This window comes from Choloepus didactylus, chromosome 4, assembly GCF_015220235.1.
Source record: "Choloepus didactylus isolate mChoDid1 chromosome 4, mChoDid1.pri, whole genome shotgun sequence".
NCBI lineage: Eukaryota > Metazoa > Chordata > Mammalia > Pilosa > Megalonychidae > Choloepus > Choloepus didactylus.
Window position 1 is genome coordinate 136,801,271 of NC_051310.1, and position 15,915 is coordinate 136,817,185.

Consider the following 15,915-nt stretch of genomic DNA (forward strand, 5'->3'; position numbering starts at 1 on the left):
TTCGACATACATGACTCTGAGCTTACCCTTCCCATCAAATTCATGCACCATTCAGCACTGTTAGTGATTCTTACAACGTGCTATTGTCACCTCTGTTCATTTTCAAACATTTAAGTTTAACCTAGTTGAACATTCTGCTCATTCTAAGCAACTGCTCCCCATTCTTTAGCCTTGTTCTATATCTTGTAACTTATATTTCATGTCTATGAGTTTACAAATTATAATTAGTTCCTATCAGTGAGACCGTGTAATATTTGTCCTTATGTGTCTGGCTTATTTCACTCAGTATATTGCCCTCAATGTTTCATCGTCAACCCATTTTTTTTTTTTGATGGTTTTGTTCACACCCCACACATTGCATCCTAGATAAACAATCAATGGTTTTCTGTATAGTAACATATTTATGTGGTCACCACCATCACCACTATCTATATAAGACCATCTACATTTCTTCCACAAAGCAGGAGGAAGAGTCAAAGAAGGTGGAGAGGCAAAAGAAAAAGAAAAAAGAAAGAGAAAGAAAACAAAAACAAACAAAAAACAAACAAAACAAAAAACAACATGACAGCTAGAAAGCAGCAAAAGGAAAGATAACCTTAGATTAAAGTAGAATAAAGAGTCAGACAATACCACCAATGCCAAGAGTCTCACACCCCTCCCGTATGCCCCCCTCTTATCTGCATTTACCTTGGTATATTGCCTTTACTACATTAAAGGAAGCATAATACAATGATCCTGTTAATTATAGTCTCTAGTTTGTGTTCATTGTATTATTCACCCAATACCTTCCAATTTTTAACACCTTGCAAGACTGACATTCATTTGTTCTCCCTCATGAAAAAACATTATTTGTACCTTTTATCACAACTGTTGAATACTCCAGGTTTCACTGAGTTATACAGTCCCAGACTTTATCTTTCCTCTTTTCTTCTGGTGTCCCACATGCTCCTAACCTTCCTCTTATAGTTACCTTTGTTCAGTGTACTTACATTGCTGTGCTACCATCATCCAAAATTGTGTTCCAAACCTCTCATTCTCGTCTTTTCCTATCAGTCTGTAGTACTCCCTTTAGTATTTCCTGTAGAGCAGGTATCTTGTTCACAAACTCTTTCATTGACTGTTTGTCAGAAAATATTTTGAACTCTCCCTCATGTCTGAAGGACAGTTTTGCTGGATATAGGATTCTTGGTTGGTGGTTTTTCTCTTTCAGTATCTTAAATATATCACATCACTTCCTTCTTGCCTCCATGGTTTCTGCTGAGAAATCCACATATAGTCTTATTAAGCTTCCTTTGTATGTGATGGATCGCTTTTCTCTTGCTGCTTTCAGGATTCTCTCTTTGTCTTTGACATTTGATAATCTGATTATTAAGTGTCTTGGCACAGGCCTATTCAGATCTATTCTGTTTGGAGTCTGCTGTGCTTCTTGGATCCGTAATTTTATGTCCTTCATAAGAGATGGGAAATTTTCATTGATTATTTCCTGTATTATTACTTCTGCCCCTTTTCCCTTCTCTTCTCCTTCTGGGACACCAATGGTACATACATTCCTGTATTTCGTTTTGTCCTTAAGTTCCCGGAGACATTGCTCATATTTTTCCATTCTTTTCTCTATCTGTTCTTTTGTGTGTAGGCTTTCAAGTGCCTTGTTCTGCAGTTCCTGAGTGTTTTCTTCTGCCTCTTAAGATCTGCTGTTGTATGTTTCCATTGTGTCTTTCGTCTCTTGTGCTGTGTCTTTTATTTCCCTAGATTCTGTCAGTTTCTTCAAACTTTCGATTTTTGCCTTATTTACGCCCAGTGTTTTCTTTATAGCCTTTATCTCTTTTGCCATATCTTCTCTAAACTTTTTGAATTGATTTAGCATTAGTTGTTTAAATTCCTGTATCTTGGTTGAAGTGTAAGTTTGTTCCTTTGACTGGGCCATAATTTTGTTTTTCTTAGTGTAAGTTGTAGCATCTGGTCTCCTTGGCCACCCCAATCAGGTTTTCCCCTGAATTTTTGTATATTTCTTTCTTTAGATGCTAGGGTATTGGAACAGCTAGAAGGAAATAACTGAAATGGGAAACCGTAACCCATAGCATTCTTTGAAATTTGCTCTATAGCTCATTAAATTATACTCTGAAAGTCATCACCTTTCTGTATGTATCTTATATTTTACAATAAGAAAATAACTGAAACTGTAGAACTATAACCATAACATTGTTTGAAACCTATATAACTACTTGTTAAATTGTACTTTGATAGGTATCACCTTTTGTATATATTTCACAAGGAATAACTGAAATTGTGGAACTGTAATCCATAACATTCTTTGAAATTTTCTCCCTAATTATTTATTAAATTGTACTTTGAAAATTATCACTGTTATTTATATATGTTAAATTTCACAATAAAATATATTTAAAAAAAAACTTATGGAATGCAGCAAAGGCAATGCTGAGAGGGAAATATATTGCTCTAAATGCCTGTATCAAAAAAGAAGAGCAAAAATGGAGGATCTAGCTGCTCACCTGGAGAAGGTAGAGAAAGAACAGCAAACTAACCCCAAAGCAAACAGAAGGAAAGAAATAACAAAGGTTAGAGCAGAAATAATGAAATTGAGAACATGAAAACAATAGAGAGAATCAATAAAGCAAAAAGTTAGCTCTTTGAGAAAATCAATAAAATTGATGGACTCTTAGGTTAGGCTAACAAAGAAAAAAAGAGAGGATGAGAATAAATAATATCAGAAATGAGAGGGAGGACATAACTTTTGACCCCACAGAAATAAAGGAGATAATGAGAGGATATTATGAACAACTATATGCTAACAAACTAGACAACTTAGATGAAATGGACAACTTCCTAGAAAAGCAATAACAACCAACACTGACTTCAAAAGAAATTGAAGACCTTTACAAACCAATCACAAGTAAAGAGATTGAATCATTCATTAGAAAACTCCAAAAAATGAAAAGTCAAGGACCAGATGGCTTCACATGTGAATTCTACCAAGCATTCAAGAAAGAATGAGTACCAATCCTCCTTAAACCCTTCAAAAAAATTTAAGAGAAGGGAAAGCTACCTAACTCATTCTACAAAGCCAACATCACCCTAATACCAGTCAGTCAAAGATACAAGAAAAGAAAATTACTGACCAATCTCTTCATGAATATAGATGCAAAAAATCTCAAGAAAATACTTGCAAATCGAATCCAGCAGCACATTAAAAGAATTATACACCTTGACCAAGTAGGTTTTATTCCAGGTATGCAAGGCTGGTTCAACATAAGAAATCAATTAACGCAATACATCACATCAGTAAATTAAAGAGGAAAAACCATGTGATCATCTCAATTGATGCAGAGAAGACATTTGCCAAAATCCAGCATCACTTCTTGATAGAAACACTTAGAAAAACAGGAATAGAAGGAAACTTCCTCAACATGATAAAGGAGTATATGAAAAACCCACAGCTAACATCATACTCAATGGGGAAAGACTGAAAGCTTTCCCTCTAAGATCAAGAACAAGACAGGGATGCCCAATGTCACTACTGTTATTCAACATTGTGCTGGAAGCTCTAGCTAGAGCAATTAGGCAAGAAAAAGAAATAAAAGGCCTCCAAATTGGAAAGGAAGAAGTAAAACTTTCACTGTTGGAGATGACATGATCCTATATACAGAAAATCCAGAAAAACTACAGTAAAGCTACTAGAGCTAATAAACAAGTACATCAAAGTGGCAGGATACAAGATCAACATGCAAAAATGAGTAGTGTTTCAATACACCAGTAATGAGAAATCTGACGAGGAAATAAAGAAAAAAATTCCATTTACAATAGTAAACAAAATAATTAAATATTTAAGAACAAATTTAACCAAGGACAAAAAACACCTATATAGAGAAAACTGCAAGAAACAGCTAAAAGAAATTGAATAGGACCTAAAAAAAATGGAAGAACACACCATATGAATGAATTGTAAGTCTAAATATAGTTGAGATGTCAATTCTACCCAAAATGATTTATAGATTCAATGCAATACCAATTGAAATCCCAACAACTTACTTTGCAGAAATAGAATAACCAATGATCAAATGTATTTGGAAGGGCAGGATGCCCTGAATAGCCAAAAAGATCTTAAGAGGAATGAAGTGGGAGGTCTCACATTACCTGACTTGAAAGCTACAGTGGTCAAAACAGCATGGTACTGGCATAAAGATAGATGTACTGACGAATGGTATCGAACTGAGTGTTCAGAGGTGGACCCTCTCATCTATGGACAATTGATCTTTGATAAGGTGGTCAAGTTGACTCAACTGGGACATAGCAGCCCCTTCAATAAATGGTGCTTGGAGAACTGGATATCCATATCCAGAAGAAGAGGACCCCTATCTCATACCTTATACAAAAATAAACTCAAAATAGATCAAAGACCTAAACATTAGAGCTAAGACTATAAAACATTTAGAAGAAAATATAGGGAAATATCTTAAGGATCTCGTGATAGGAGGTGGTCTCCTAGACCTTACACCCAAAACACAAGCAATGGAAGGAGAAATAGATAAATGGGATCTCTTTTTCTATTGCAGAAAAAATTGAATACTTTTCTGCATCAAAGAACTTTGTCAGGAAATTAAAAAGGCAGCCTACACAATGAAAGACAATATTTGGAAACCACATATCAGATAAGGGTTTAGTATCCAAAATATATAAAGAGATCCTACAACTCAACAACAAAAGACAAACAATCCAATTAAAAAAAAAATGGCTAAAAGATGTGGACAGATAATTTTCCAAAGAGGAAATACAAATGGCTCAAAACCATATGAAAAGATGCTCAACTTCACTAGCAATTAGGGAAATGCAAATCAAAACCACAGTGAGATATCATCTCACACCTACCAGAATGGCCATCATCAAAAAAAAAAAAAAAACAGAAAACTGCAAGTGCTGGAGAGGATATGGAGAAATAGGGACACTCATTCACTGTTGTTGGGAATGCAGAATGGTGCAACCTTTCTGAAAGGCAGTTTGGCAGTTCTTCAGGAAGCTATGTATAGAATTGTCATATGACCCAGCAATCCCATCACTAAGTATATACCCAGAGGAACTGAAAACAGGGACATGAAAGGACATTTGCACTGATGTTTATAGCAGCATTATTTTTATGCTTTTTTTTTTTAAGCAAGCAGAAAAGGCAAGACTGATTTTGTGTCCTGCTAATGTGGTTCATGTATGAAAGAAACATATGAAAGACTATTTCATAAGGACAATTATACCAGAAAATGGTCAAGACAAGATCTCTAAGACCTCTTGCACTCCTATTTCATTACTACCCTAACTCTGGAATTTTCTGGTGAAGAAGTAATAAATCATGTTAGTGGACCAATGAGAAAATAAATTAAGAAATTACACATTTAGAGTAGTGATAAAATTTCACTTGAAAACTATGTAGAAATGGACAACAGAGGTTAAAAATTATATGTAAATGTAAACAATATTTTTATAGATGTGTGACATGAAAATAAATGCATGCAAGCAGATACCCTTGCTCATATAACTGAAGAGTGTTTCTATAAACCAGAAGCCTGCATTTATCTGAGGCAAAACTATGTGCAAAGCTTAAAAACTAAATAAAGGTTAATGAAAGAAATTAACCACTCTAAAATTCAGTGACTCTAGGACTAGAGTAAGTGCTGCAAAATTTCAAAAGAAGAAGACATGGTCCCTTCCCTCAACATTTCTTTAAATTAACGTCTTAGCCAGTAGGTACTTGGATATTCACTATACTTGAGTAGTTTTCAAACTTTAGCATGATCAAAATCACCTGGATGAGGGGTGTAAATTTCCCTGGCAGCACAGGATAAGACTGCTGGGGATGAATCTGGACCTGACATCATGGGATTGAGAACACCTTGTTGACTAAAAGGGGGATGTGAAATGAAACAAAATAAAGTTTCAGTGGCTGAGTATTCCAAATGGAGTCGAGAGGTCACTCTGGTGGGCATTCTTACACATTATATAGATAACCCATTTTAGGTTTTAACGCATTGGAATAGCTAGAAGTAAATACGTGGAACTATCAAACTGCAACCCAGTAGCCATGACTCTTGACGATGATTGTATAGCAATGTAGCTTACAAGAGGTGACAGTGTGATTGTGAAAGCCTTGTGGACCACACTTCCTTTATCCAGTGTATGGATGGATGAGTAGAAAAATGGGGACAAAAAACTAACTGAAAAATAAGGGGGGGGGGCAGCGTGTTTGGGGTGTTCTTTACTTTTATTTTTTATTCATATTTTTACTGTTTCTGGTATAAGGAAAATGCTCAAAAAATAGATTGGTGTGATGAATGCACAACTATATGATGGTACTGTGAACAACTGATTGTACACTTTGGATGACTGTATGGTATGGGACTATATCTCAATAAAATTGAATTTAAAAAAATCACCTGGATGGCATATTAAAATACAGTTTGCTGGATGCCATCCTCAGAATTTCTGATTCAGTAGGTCTGGAGTGGGACTAAAAATCTACGTTTCTAACAAGTTTCCGGGTAATGCTGATACTGTAGTTACAGGCACCACACTTTAAGAATCATTGCATTACTTCATTACCTTACAAACAAACCAGGTTCATTCTAACTCTGAATTTTTAATTCATGTTACTGTTCTTATCTTTACCTTTATTCTAGGGGAATATACAATGAATTGGACACCCACAAGAATACAAACATGAAAAAATTTGTAAAGACAATAAAACTATAAAAATGAAAGCACTAACACTTCATTTATTTGAACCTAGACATTCAGCAATTTCAACCACATATACTAGCTGTAACTACAGAAGTAATCACTGAGATTCAGAAAGAATAAAAGCAGCCAAGAAGAAGCAAAGATATGTTCTTAATTTTTATTTTTCCACCATAATAAACTGGGGTTTGGGGTGGGGGGGGGACCTTTAAGAGCCAAGAAACACAGAAAAGTCAAGCAAAACAAAAAGGGACATGAAGGGGAAAAAAAAAACTGAATGGGATTAGGACAGCAGTGATAGAGACTTGAAGTGAAAATAGATAAGAAGAAGCAGACCCAGTAATAAAGAAAGAATTACACACTGAACAGAAGTGGCCATAAAAGAAGAAAAGAAAAAATAGTGTAAAACTGTTCAAAAGCATGAGGTAATTCATTAAAAGGACAAGTTAAGCCTTAAAAACCTAAATAACTTCTGTAAGAGTTATTACTCTGCCACATTAAAGCACACCAACACCATAAAAGTCTGAGAAGATGGAAAAAAAAATGAGCCATTTATACTTTTAGTAAACATAAATGACTCTTACATAGCACAACTGTCATAAGCAATAACCCTGAGTAATCAAGAAAAGGTTCAAATGTGGTTGACACACTCTACTTATCAAAGCAAAAAAGTATTTTAAATATTTTAGCAAAAAAAAATTCATAAAAATTGTATCAAAAAAAAAAAAATCCTGGCAATCAATGGGTAGTTAATTAACTGGAAATATCAATTATCCAAATATCTGTGAATTTTCCCAAGTGTTATTAAAAAAAGAGAATGGAGTCACATGAAAAATAACACAATGCCTTTAGTTGAATTTTCTAATAATTTTTACTTACAAGTGGGAAGATCTTCAGCTTTTGCAAGGTCATTCTCTTCTATCCCAGGCATTCCTGCATCACCACCTCGTTTGACGTGTTCTGCCCAAGTAACAGAAAGATATAATTCTATATTTTTCCTTAAATAAATTGAAAATGAGTTCATGGAATATAACAAGCAGTTCCTAAAGCAATAGGCTACATTGACCGAACATCTTTTTATCTTGCTTTGGACATAGATGTAACTCTAAAACTACTTACTCTTTTTTTCCCCTCTATCATAAAGGATTCAAATTTAAATAATATAAACACCCAATCATAAGTGAACTAAAATCAAACCAATATTCTTTATAATTGAAAGTGTTCACATCAAAATGGGAAGGAAAAGTCAGTATCTTACTAACACAAAACAAAATAATAATACCTTTCCCATGTAGAATATGATTGCTTGAAGGCTCTTCATTCTTATCTGCAGCATTCTCAGCTACTTTTGGAATATTTTTAGGTACTGCATGATCATTTATACCCAAATCCTTGTCATCATTTGATTGAACCTTGTGCATCTCTTGCTGATAGATAAAGATTTAGTAACAGTAAATATTTTTCAGTTCAAAATGCTAAACCATTGACACAAGTATTATTAAATATTCTGAAACAGATCATTATTTAAAAATATATACAATGGGTCTAAATTCTCAACAATTGGAGATGTGGAATATCATATTAATTTCCGTTCAGTTTTTATACCTGATACTGAAGCCAAAGAATAACCAACACTTTTTAAAGCCTCTAATTACAGTGAATGACCTAATATGTTAGGCAGAGGTAGTTCTCTTTGCAATGCTGAGGGAGTGAGTCTGCAAGAAAGATAGCCTGCTGAGCACTGTGGGTTGCTGTGGAGTCCTAAAGTTGAGCATCATCCTGGATGCTATGGACAGAGTGAGTTCTCTGTATGCGTATGTTGGAATCAAGCAGGATGGAAGACAGGAAGCGAATGGCACATGGGTGCCCACTCAAGTGTGACAGATGACTACCAACTCTGTCAGGCTTTTCCCCAAGTGGAGAAGGCAAGGGTGGAAAACAGGCACATTTTCCCCTAGGAGCACTGGCCGCCCAAGCACAGCAAGTAAAGGAAGGACAATAAACAGATCAGTGCTCCCTCCAATCTGCTCCTAATCATGGCATTTCCTGGAAATTTGAATCTTTGGGTATATAGTTAAGCCTGACTCATTTCTGTTGGTGGGACTCTCATATTAGTTGAATCACCTCAGTGGAAAATTGGAAGAGGCAAGGAGTCAAGTGCACAAAGTTGGTTGCCATGTAAGTCTCTCCAGTTAATATTCAGTACATATATAAATGCCTTGTAAAGCCCTATGCAATATAATTATTAGTAATGTTATAAAAAACAATAGTACTAAAAAATCTACAGGAAATCTGTAGAAACAAGAGTCAAATCTTAAGAATTTGTCACAATAAAGGAGAAGAAAGGATGCTTTGACAATCAGAAAGGATGCTTTGACAATCAGGTGTAAGCATTCCAGTGAACCTGACAGATAAAATCAACAACAAATATTTGAGAGATAAAATCAACAACAAATATTCATAGATTACAAACTGCTTTCATCCCTCTCATCTAGTAGAAATAAATGAACAGCTTTGGGGAAAACAAAAAAATAAAAAAATAAATGAGGCTTAAACAAGTTAAATAGCTTGTCCAAGGTCACAAAGCTAGAAAATAGTGGAGAAGAGATTCAGATCATGGTCTTTATGACTCCAAAGCCCACACTTTTAATCATCATGTTATACTGCTTCACTATATATTCTCTGTGAACTTGGTAAGCTAGAATCAGTTCTAAGAGCTTGATCACTGATGAGTGAAATAAACTGAAATTTCTAAACATGTCAATATGAAGGCCAAGGATGAAAAAATCTATGAGGCACAACCTGAGAAGTCACCAAGTATCTCTGTGTATTTTCACTGTAATGCCATATTATAAGGGTATTTCAGTAGTACTCCACTATTTTGCAGCTGTAGATAGAACAAAAGGTATTAAACAAAAAGTCAGAAGCTATTGTTTAAAAATAATTTTCCATCTAAAATAGTTAACAAAGATGTTGAGTCTCTGATGCATTATTAATGACAGTACCTTTACAAGAAAATAAACTCTTAAAAAGTTTTTCTATATGTAATGTTGGTGATTTTGTAAGGGCAACTCCTAATTTTTTTAAATAAATTTTTTATTCTGAAATAATTTTAGATTTACAGAAAAGTTGCAAAGACAATACAGAGAGTTTTCTTACATCCCTTTCCCAGTTTCTCTAATGCTAACATCTTATGGGTACATTTATCAAAGCTAAGAAACCAACATTAGTACATTATTATTAACTAAACTCCAGACTTTATTCAGATTTCACCAGTTTTGCCACTAAGTCCTTTTTCTGTTCCAGGATCCACTCCAGGACACTACATTGCATTAATCCAAAGGTCTTCTTAGTCTCTGGTCTGTGACAGTTTCTCTGCCTTTGCAACATGAAAGCAGGAAACAAATGAGTGTGGCTGCATTCCAATAAAATTTTATTTATGATCACTGAAATTTGAATTTCTTATAATTTTCACATTTTGTGAAATGTGAAATTTTTGTTCTTTTGACTTCTTTTAACCATTTAAAAATGTAAAAACCATTCTTAGCTTATGGGAAGTACAAAAACAAGCAATAGGCTGGATTTGTCCTGTGGGATCTAGTTTGCCAATACCTTCTCCAGAGTAATTTCCAAGATAAGCATGTGCTTGGTCTAAAAAAAAAAAAAAAATCCCTGAATACAACTTAAGCTTATTTCATGTAGCTAACACTGGGTTTGTTCCTATGAAAAAACAACTCAGATTTCACAGAACAAACTTGTTATAGCAGTTGAAGAACAGAAAATGAGGGTGGGCAACAGAATCAGGGAGGGACAGGACAGGTAGGGAGGATAAGGGCTGCTGTGTTACCCTAGAAAGGAGAAGTTCTCTAGGCACCTTTATACCTGTCCTGCCTTGTTCCATTTAGGGCAGGATAATGGCAGAGAGGTATTGAAGATGACATTAGTCAACTAACAATATAAAAATTAGCCTAGCATTTTAAAGAGTGAATTACACTTGACTGGGAAATGGGAAAGTTCTCATCTGTTCTCCTTGGGGGAAAACAAAAAAAAAAGGAGCAAATTTACCCCATTATTTATATTCTGGACTTATAACACAATTGCTATAGCAAATCTCTCTTCCCTTTCCTTCTGTGTCCTACCATGCTCCTCTGTGCCCCCAGTGTCTCCACAGTACTGTGACTGCCTTCAATGCACAACACTACAGTAGCTCTCTCGTGTCTGCCTTCTTTCATCCAATTCATCCTCAAATTTCTACAAGGTAAACTGCAGATGGGTAACAGCTATTCTGCTTTAAAGATTCAAAAAATGTCCTTACTCTCATGCTTTAAATAATGAAATAGCTAAGAATGGAAAACCTGGTTTCCTTAATTTCTAGACCTGTAAGTGAGTTGCCACCAAAAAGCAAGATAAATGCCTTTCACTATTAAATCTCTCTTTACTTTAAATGACAAGATAATGAAAAATACGACTAGTCAGATGAAATTATAGGGTATAGGAAATGAATCATGTCCTTAATGGCTACTAGCAATCTTCAAACAAATTCCCAGTATCTCTAGCAAAGCCGTCATAATATATATCAAGCTTAAATGGATAAATTAATTTAAAAAATTGCCACCCCCCCATAATATTAATCAAAATTGGTTATAGTGGCTAGTGTTTCATTTGTGTTTTAAGAAAGGATGTTAGGATAACAGAGATTGACAAAGAAACTTTTCTCTTCTTTTTCTATTTCTCAAATGTATGAAATAGAAGGTAACTAATTTTAATAAAATACTATCCATTTTCCAATCTGAAAATTATACAAAAAGCAAAAATTATTTTTAAAAGACAGATAAAAGATATTTTAGCTTGAAATTAGTTTTAAGAATTCAAATTATATGTTTGCAAGTGTCTAATTTACTCAGCAATAAAGCCATTGCAAATCATCTTGGAACTAGGCAGTTCCAAATATGCTTTATGAAAAAATTATTTCCAAATTAAATTAGTTATAAGAACATATTTTGATTTAAGTGTATTTTTAAAACCTTACCTTTTGTTCCTGCACAAATTGGTCTGCTAACTTTTTAATATTTTCTTCATGCTGTGTTCTTAATTCCTTTATCTGTTGTCCACACTGAAAACTAAATTACAAAGTCATTCTTTTAGATTATGTTATCTTAGACTGGATTCTCAAAGTGTCTAGAAGCTAAAATACTTTTTCAAAGGTAAAACATTCAGTTAACAAAGGGGAATGGGCAAGGAAAGACAGAGTAGATATAAAACTAGCTCAGAGTCAAAAATTTAAAAACATTTGAACTTTTATCAGAGGACAAAGAATACTGATAAAGCAAATAAATGAGAAAATAAAAATTAGAAAGATGAAAACAATTAATTTTTTTATTATTTTTACAACTTGCATTTAAAAAGAAACAACTGCCAGAGCCAACTTCAACCACAAAAGAGAAAAATACTTGGAAAACTGTACCATTACATTGTAATAGACGAAAAAAGCTAGAATCATGCGAATTGGCAAAAGCTAGAATCATGTGAGTTGGCAAGGAGTGGCAGCATATGACTCATTCAGTAGTTAGCATTTTAAATACAATAATAAAATTCTAAACCATAAGAATGACAACAGGAATGGAAGAAACCAATAAAGAGTGGCACCTTCAAGAGAAAATGTAAAGGAACAAAAGAGAGAAAAATGATGACTTTACACAGGACAAGCTGTTACAGGCTACAAATAGAGCATTCACACAAGAAGAAACAAAGTTAATAAATCCAGTCGATTCTCATTATTTGTGGTAGTTACATTCTATAAAGTCTCCGCAAACTCTGAATTAACAAATACGGAATCACTGCTTAGGTTTCTGTGCGCCTCTGGTCACATCATCTTTGTCAACTGATACATAACTTTGTTTCATGTGTGTTTCTGTTTAAAGACATCTTATTTAATATACAGTTTATTCATTAACACTGAATTCATAGCCAACAGAACTATAACAAATACCTGAATGAAGTTTAATACATGTGTTTTCTCTGTAAGGCACTACACAGTCTACTTGAGCTTGGGAACACTAGACTCACCTCAGCACTATTCTTGGGGCTATTTTAAACAGCAAACTCACCAACAAAACATCACAAAAATACAAAAAAATGTGGCACTATACATACACTAAAAGGATACTTGTTTACAGTATGAGACGTGAAATAAGAAGGCAAAGCATTTTCTTGTTCAGCCTCAGCAGGTAATGTGCTTTGTTTGGGCAACTCAAAATTTTTTCCACTCTGCAGATGTCCACAGATGACCACGAAAGACAACACACATTGATATGGGGGCTACAAATAAATTTTAGTGAGTAGGCAAATTCACAAACATGAAATCCATGTATAATAAGGATTAACTATACATAGAAAAGTGTTGTTTCAGCTTTAAAAATGTAAATTAAACTTTCTGTATGTACATATGATTATATCTTATACTTTTACTAGCAAAATTAAATTAGAATGAATGTTGAGGTTATGAAAAACATGTATATTACAAATTAGTACAATCATTTTAGGAAGTAATATGTCATCTATACTCAAAGGGCAACAACACTGATAAAACATTCTGTCTCAGGAATTCTACATTTGAGAATATATACCACTGAAATAACAAAAGAGGGGGTAGAACCTTTGTGTACAAAGGTTTTTATACTGTGATAGTCGTTAACAGTGAAAAAAAGAAAACTCCAATAGTGATCCAGTAATTCGGAGGGATTAAATAAGCTTTACTACATTAATATGCTGGAATAATACATTACCTCTAAATATGCTAAGTCTTTAATCCTATAGACATACGGAAAAGTTTTGAATACTGTTGGGTTAAAATACATACATACATGAGTACAGCACATTGATACAAGAGTAGGAAATAAATGGTGCTTTAAAATAGAGCAATTCTTTCTAATTTGGGGGTTGCAGATCTAAAAAATATCTTTTGCCATAAAAGCAATTAAAGATATAATAAAGGCTTTTAAAGAGTGACCAGTAAACAAACAAACAAACAAACAGAGGCCTCAATGTAGTTATTTTAGGTTATTTGTTTTTCTTAATCCTTTGTTTTGTTTGAAATGTTGTGGGGTTTTTTGGTTCTTTGTTTTTTAATTTTTCAATAAAGTTAAAAAAAAAACAAAGTACAGAGGGTAGTGTCCATGAAGACAAAAATGATATAATAGGGAGAACCTAAGATGGCGGCTAGGTGAGACAGGCCAAAAAAACACCTCCGTGATAAATACTAGATAAAAGCCAGAAAGTGACCCAGAACACCAGTTCCAGCAATGCACCAGCTGGACAAGGTCTGCTAAATCCACAGGGACTGTGCACTTGGTGAGACCGGGAGTCTGCGCTCAGAAACAAGTGAGTGAGCTGGCTGAATGTCCGGTGGCCATGCTGCGATGTTGGGAAACTGTGGGTTGGTGTTTGGAGGTGGACTAGTTCTTTTTTAAAAAAAAAAACAAAAGCGGCAGCAGATACAGCAGGAAGAACCACACAGTGAAGCGTGGCAGGAATGTGCTATGCAAACACCTCAATATCCGGCACGGAAGACAGCCTTTTGTACACCTGCTGCTAATCGTCTCGGAACGAGTAAGACAGAGGTGAGCCAAAGCGCGAAAAAAAACCATGCCCCTTGCAGCCATCTTCCCAGTGAGTTGGGAACACTCCAGCCCGGCGCAGGCGCCACAGCCCAGAGACGCGCCAAGGGACCCAGTGTGACAGAAAGTCTTCAGCAACACGAACACATGCCACAATATCGGGCATGGACAGTAGCCTTTAGTGCATGCACAGCTAATTATCCCAGAGCTGGGAAGGTGGAGCTGTGTGAAATGGGAGAAATTAACACACCACATTCAGCCATCCTTACAGCAGGCTGGGAACACCCCTGCATGGCCTGGTGGCCCAGAACTTCCCTTAAGGGACAGCATGCACTTGTGATGTAGCACACCTGTCCCTCAGCAGAGGCCCTAAAAAGGGCATAGCTGGGAAGAGGGACACACTCAGAAACCCCAGAGACCATACGCCAATACCAAGGACTTGTGGGTCAGCGGCAGAGACGATCTGTGGCGAGACCAAACTGAAGGTTTAGACTCTTGGAACAGCCTTAAATCTCTAGGAACACCTGGAAAGTTTAATTATTAAAGCTGTCCTGTATCCCTCACCGCTCAGACACACGCCCCACATTCTAGGTGGACAGTATCAACAACACACCCAAACTTGGTGCATCAATTGAATCCCACAAGAATCAGACCCCCACACACCACAAAGACAAAGCTGGGGAGAGCTGCCATGAGGGGAATAGGTGACTCGCGGATGCCATCTGCGGGTTAGTTAGAGAAAGTGTATGCCACCAAGCTGTAGATCTGACAAATCAAAGACTGGTGTTTCAATAATATTTCATATCCTAAAAGAACCCTATCAAGTAAAGCAGATGCCAAGAGGCCAAAACAACAGAAAATTTTAAAGCATATGATAAAATCAAACGATAGGATAGCCCAAACCCAAATACCCAAATCAAAAGATCAGAGGAGACACAGTACTTGGAGCAATTAATCAAAGAACTAAAGACAAACAACGACAGCATGGCATGGGATACAAAGGACATGAAGAAGCGCATGCACAGGATATAAGGAACTTGAAGAAGACCCTAGAAGAGCATACAGAAGAAATTGCAAGAGTAAAAAAATAGATGATTTTATGGAAATAAAAGAAACTGTTGGCCAAATTGAAAAGACTGGATACTCATAGTACAAGACTAGAGGAAGCTGAACAATGACTCAGTGTCCTCGAGAAACACAGAACAGAAAATGAAAGAACAAAAGAAAGAATGAGGGAAAAAATCGAAATGGATCTCAGGGATATGATAGATAAAATAAAACATCCAAATTTAAGACTCATTGGTGTCCCAGAAGGGGAAGAGAAGGGTAAAGGTTTAGACAGAGTATTCAAAGAAATTGTTGGGGAAAACTTCCCAAATCTTCTACACAATATAAATACACAAAGCATAAATGCCCAGCAAACTCCAAATAGAATAAATCCAAATAAATCCACTCCGAGACATATTCTGATCAGACTGTCAAATACTGAAGAGAAGGAGCAAGTTCTGAAAGCAGCAAGAGAAAAGCAATTCACCACATACAAAGGAAACAATATAAGACT

General features: G+C 35.4%; 1 protein-coding gene across 2 annotated transcripts in view; it reads right to left on the bottom strand.

Annotated features, from left to right (window-relative positions):
- The window catches only part of GOLM2 (golgi membrane protein 2), a 207,480-nt gene that overhangs the window by 93,762 nt on the left and 97,803 nt on the right, over positions 1 to 15,915 (bottom strand). For both annotated transcript variants that reach the window (XM_037834105.1, XM_037834106.1), the window contains exons 4-6: positions 11,768 to 11,858; positions 8,021 to 8,165; positions 7,618 to 7,698 (exon numbers count right to left, since the gene is read on the bottom strand). In XM_037834105.1, coding sequence (XP_037690033.1) covers positions 7,618 to 7,698; positions 8,021 to 8,165; positions 11,768 to 11,858 — 317 coding nt within the window. The remainder of the gene's footprint in view (positions 1 to 7,617; positions 7,699 to 8,020; positions 8,166 to 11,767; positions 11,859 to 15,915) is intronic.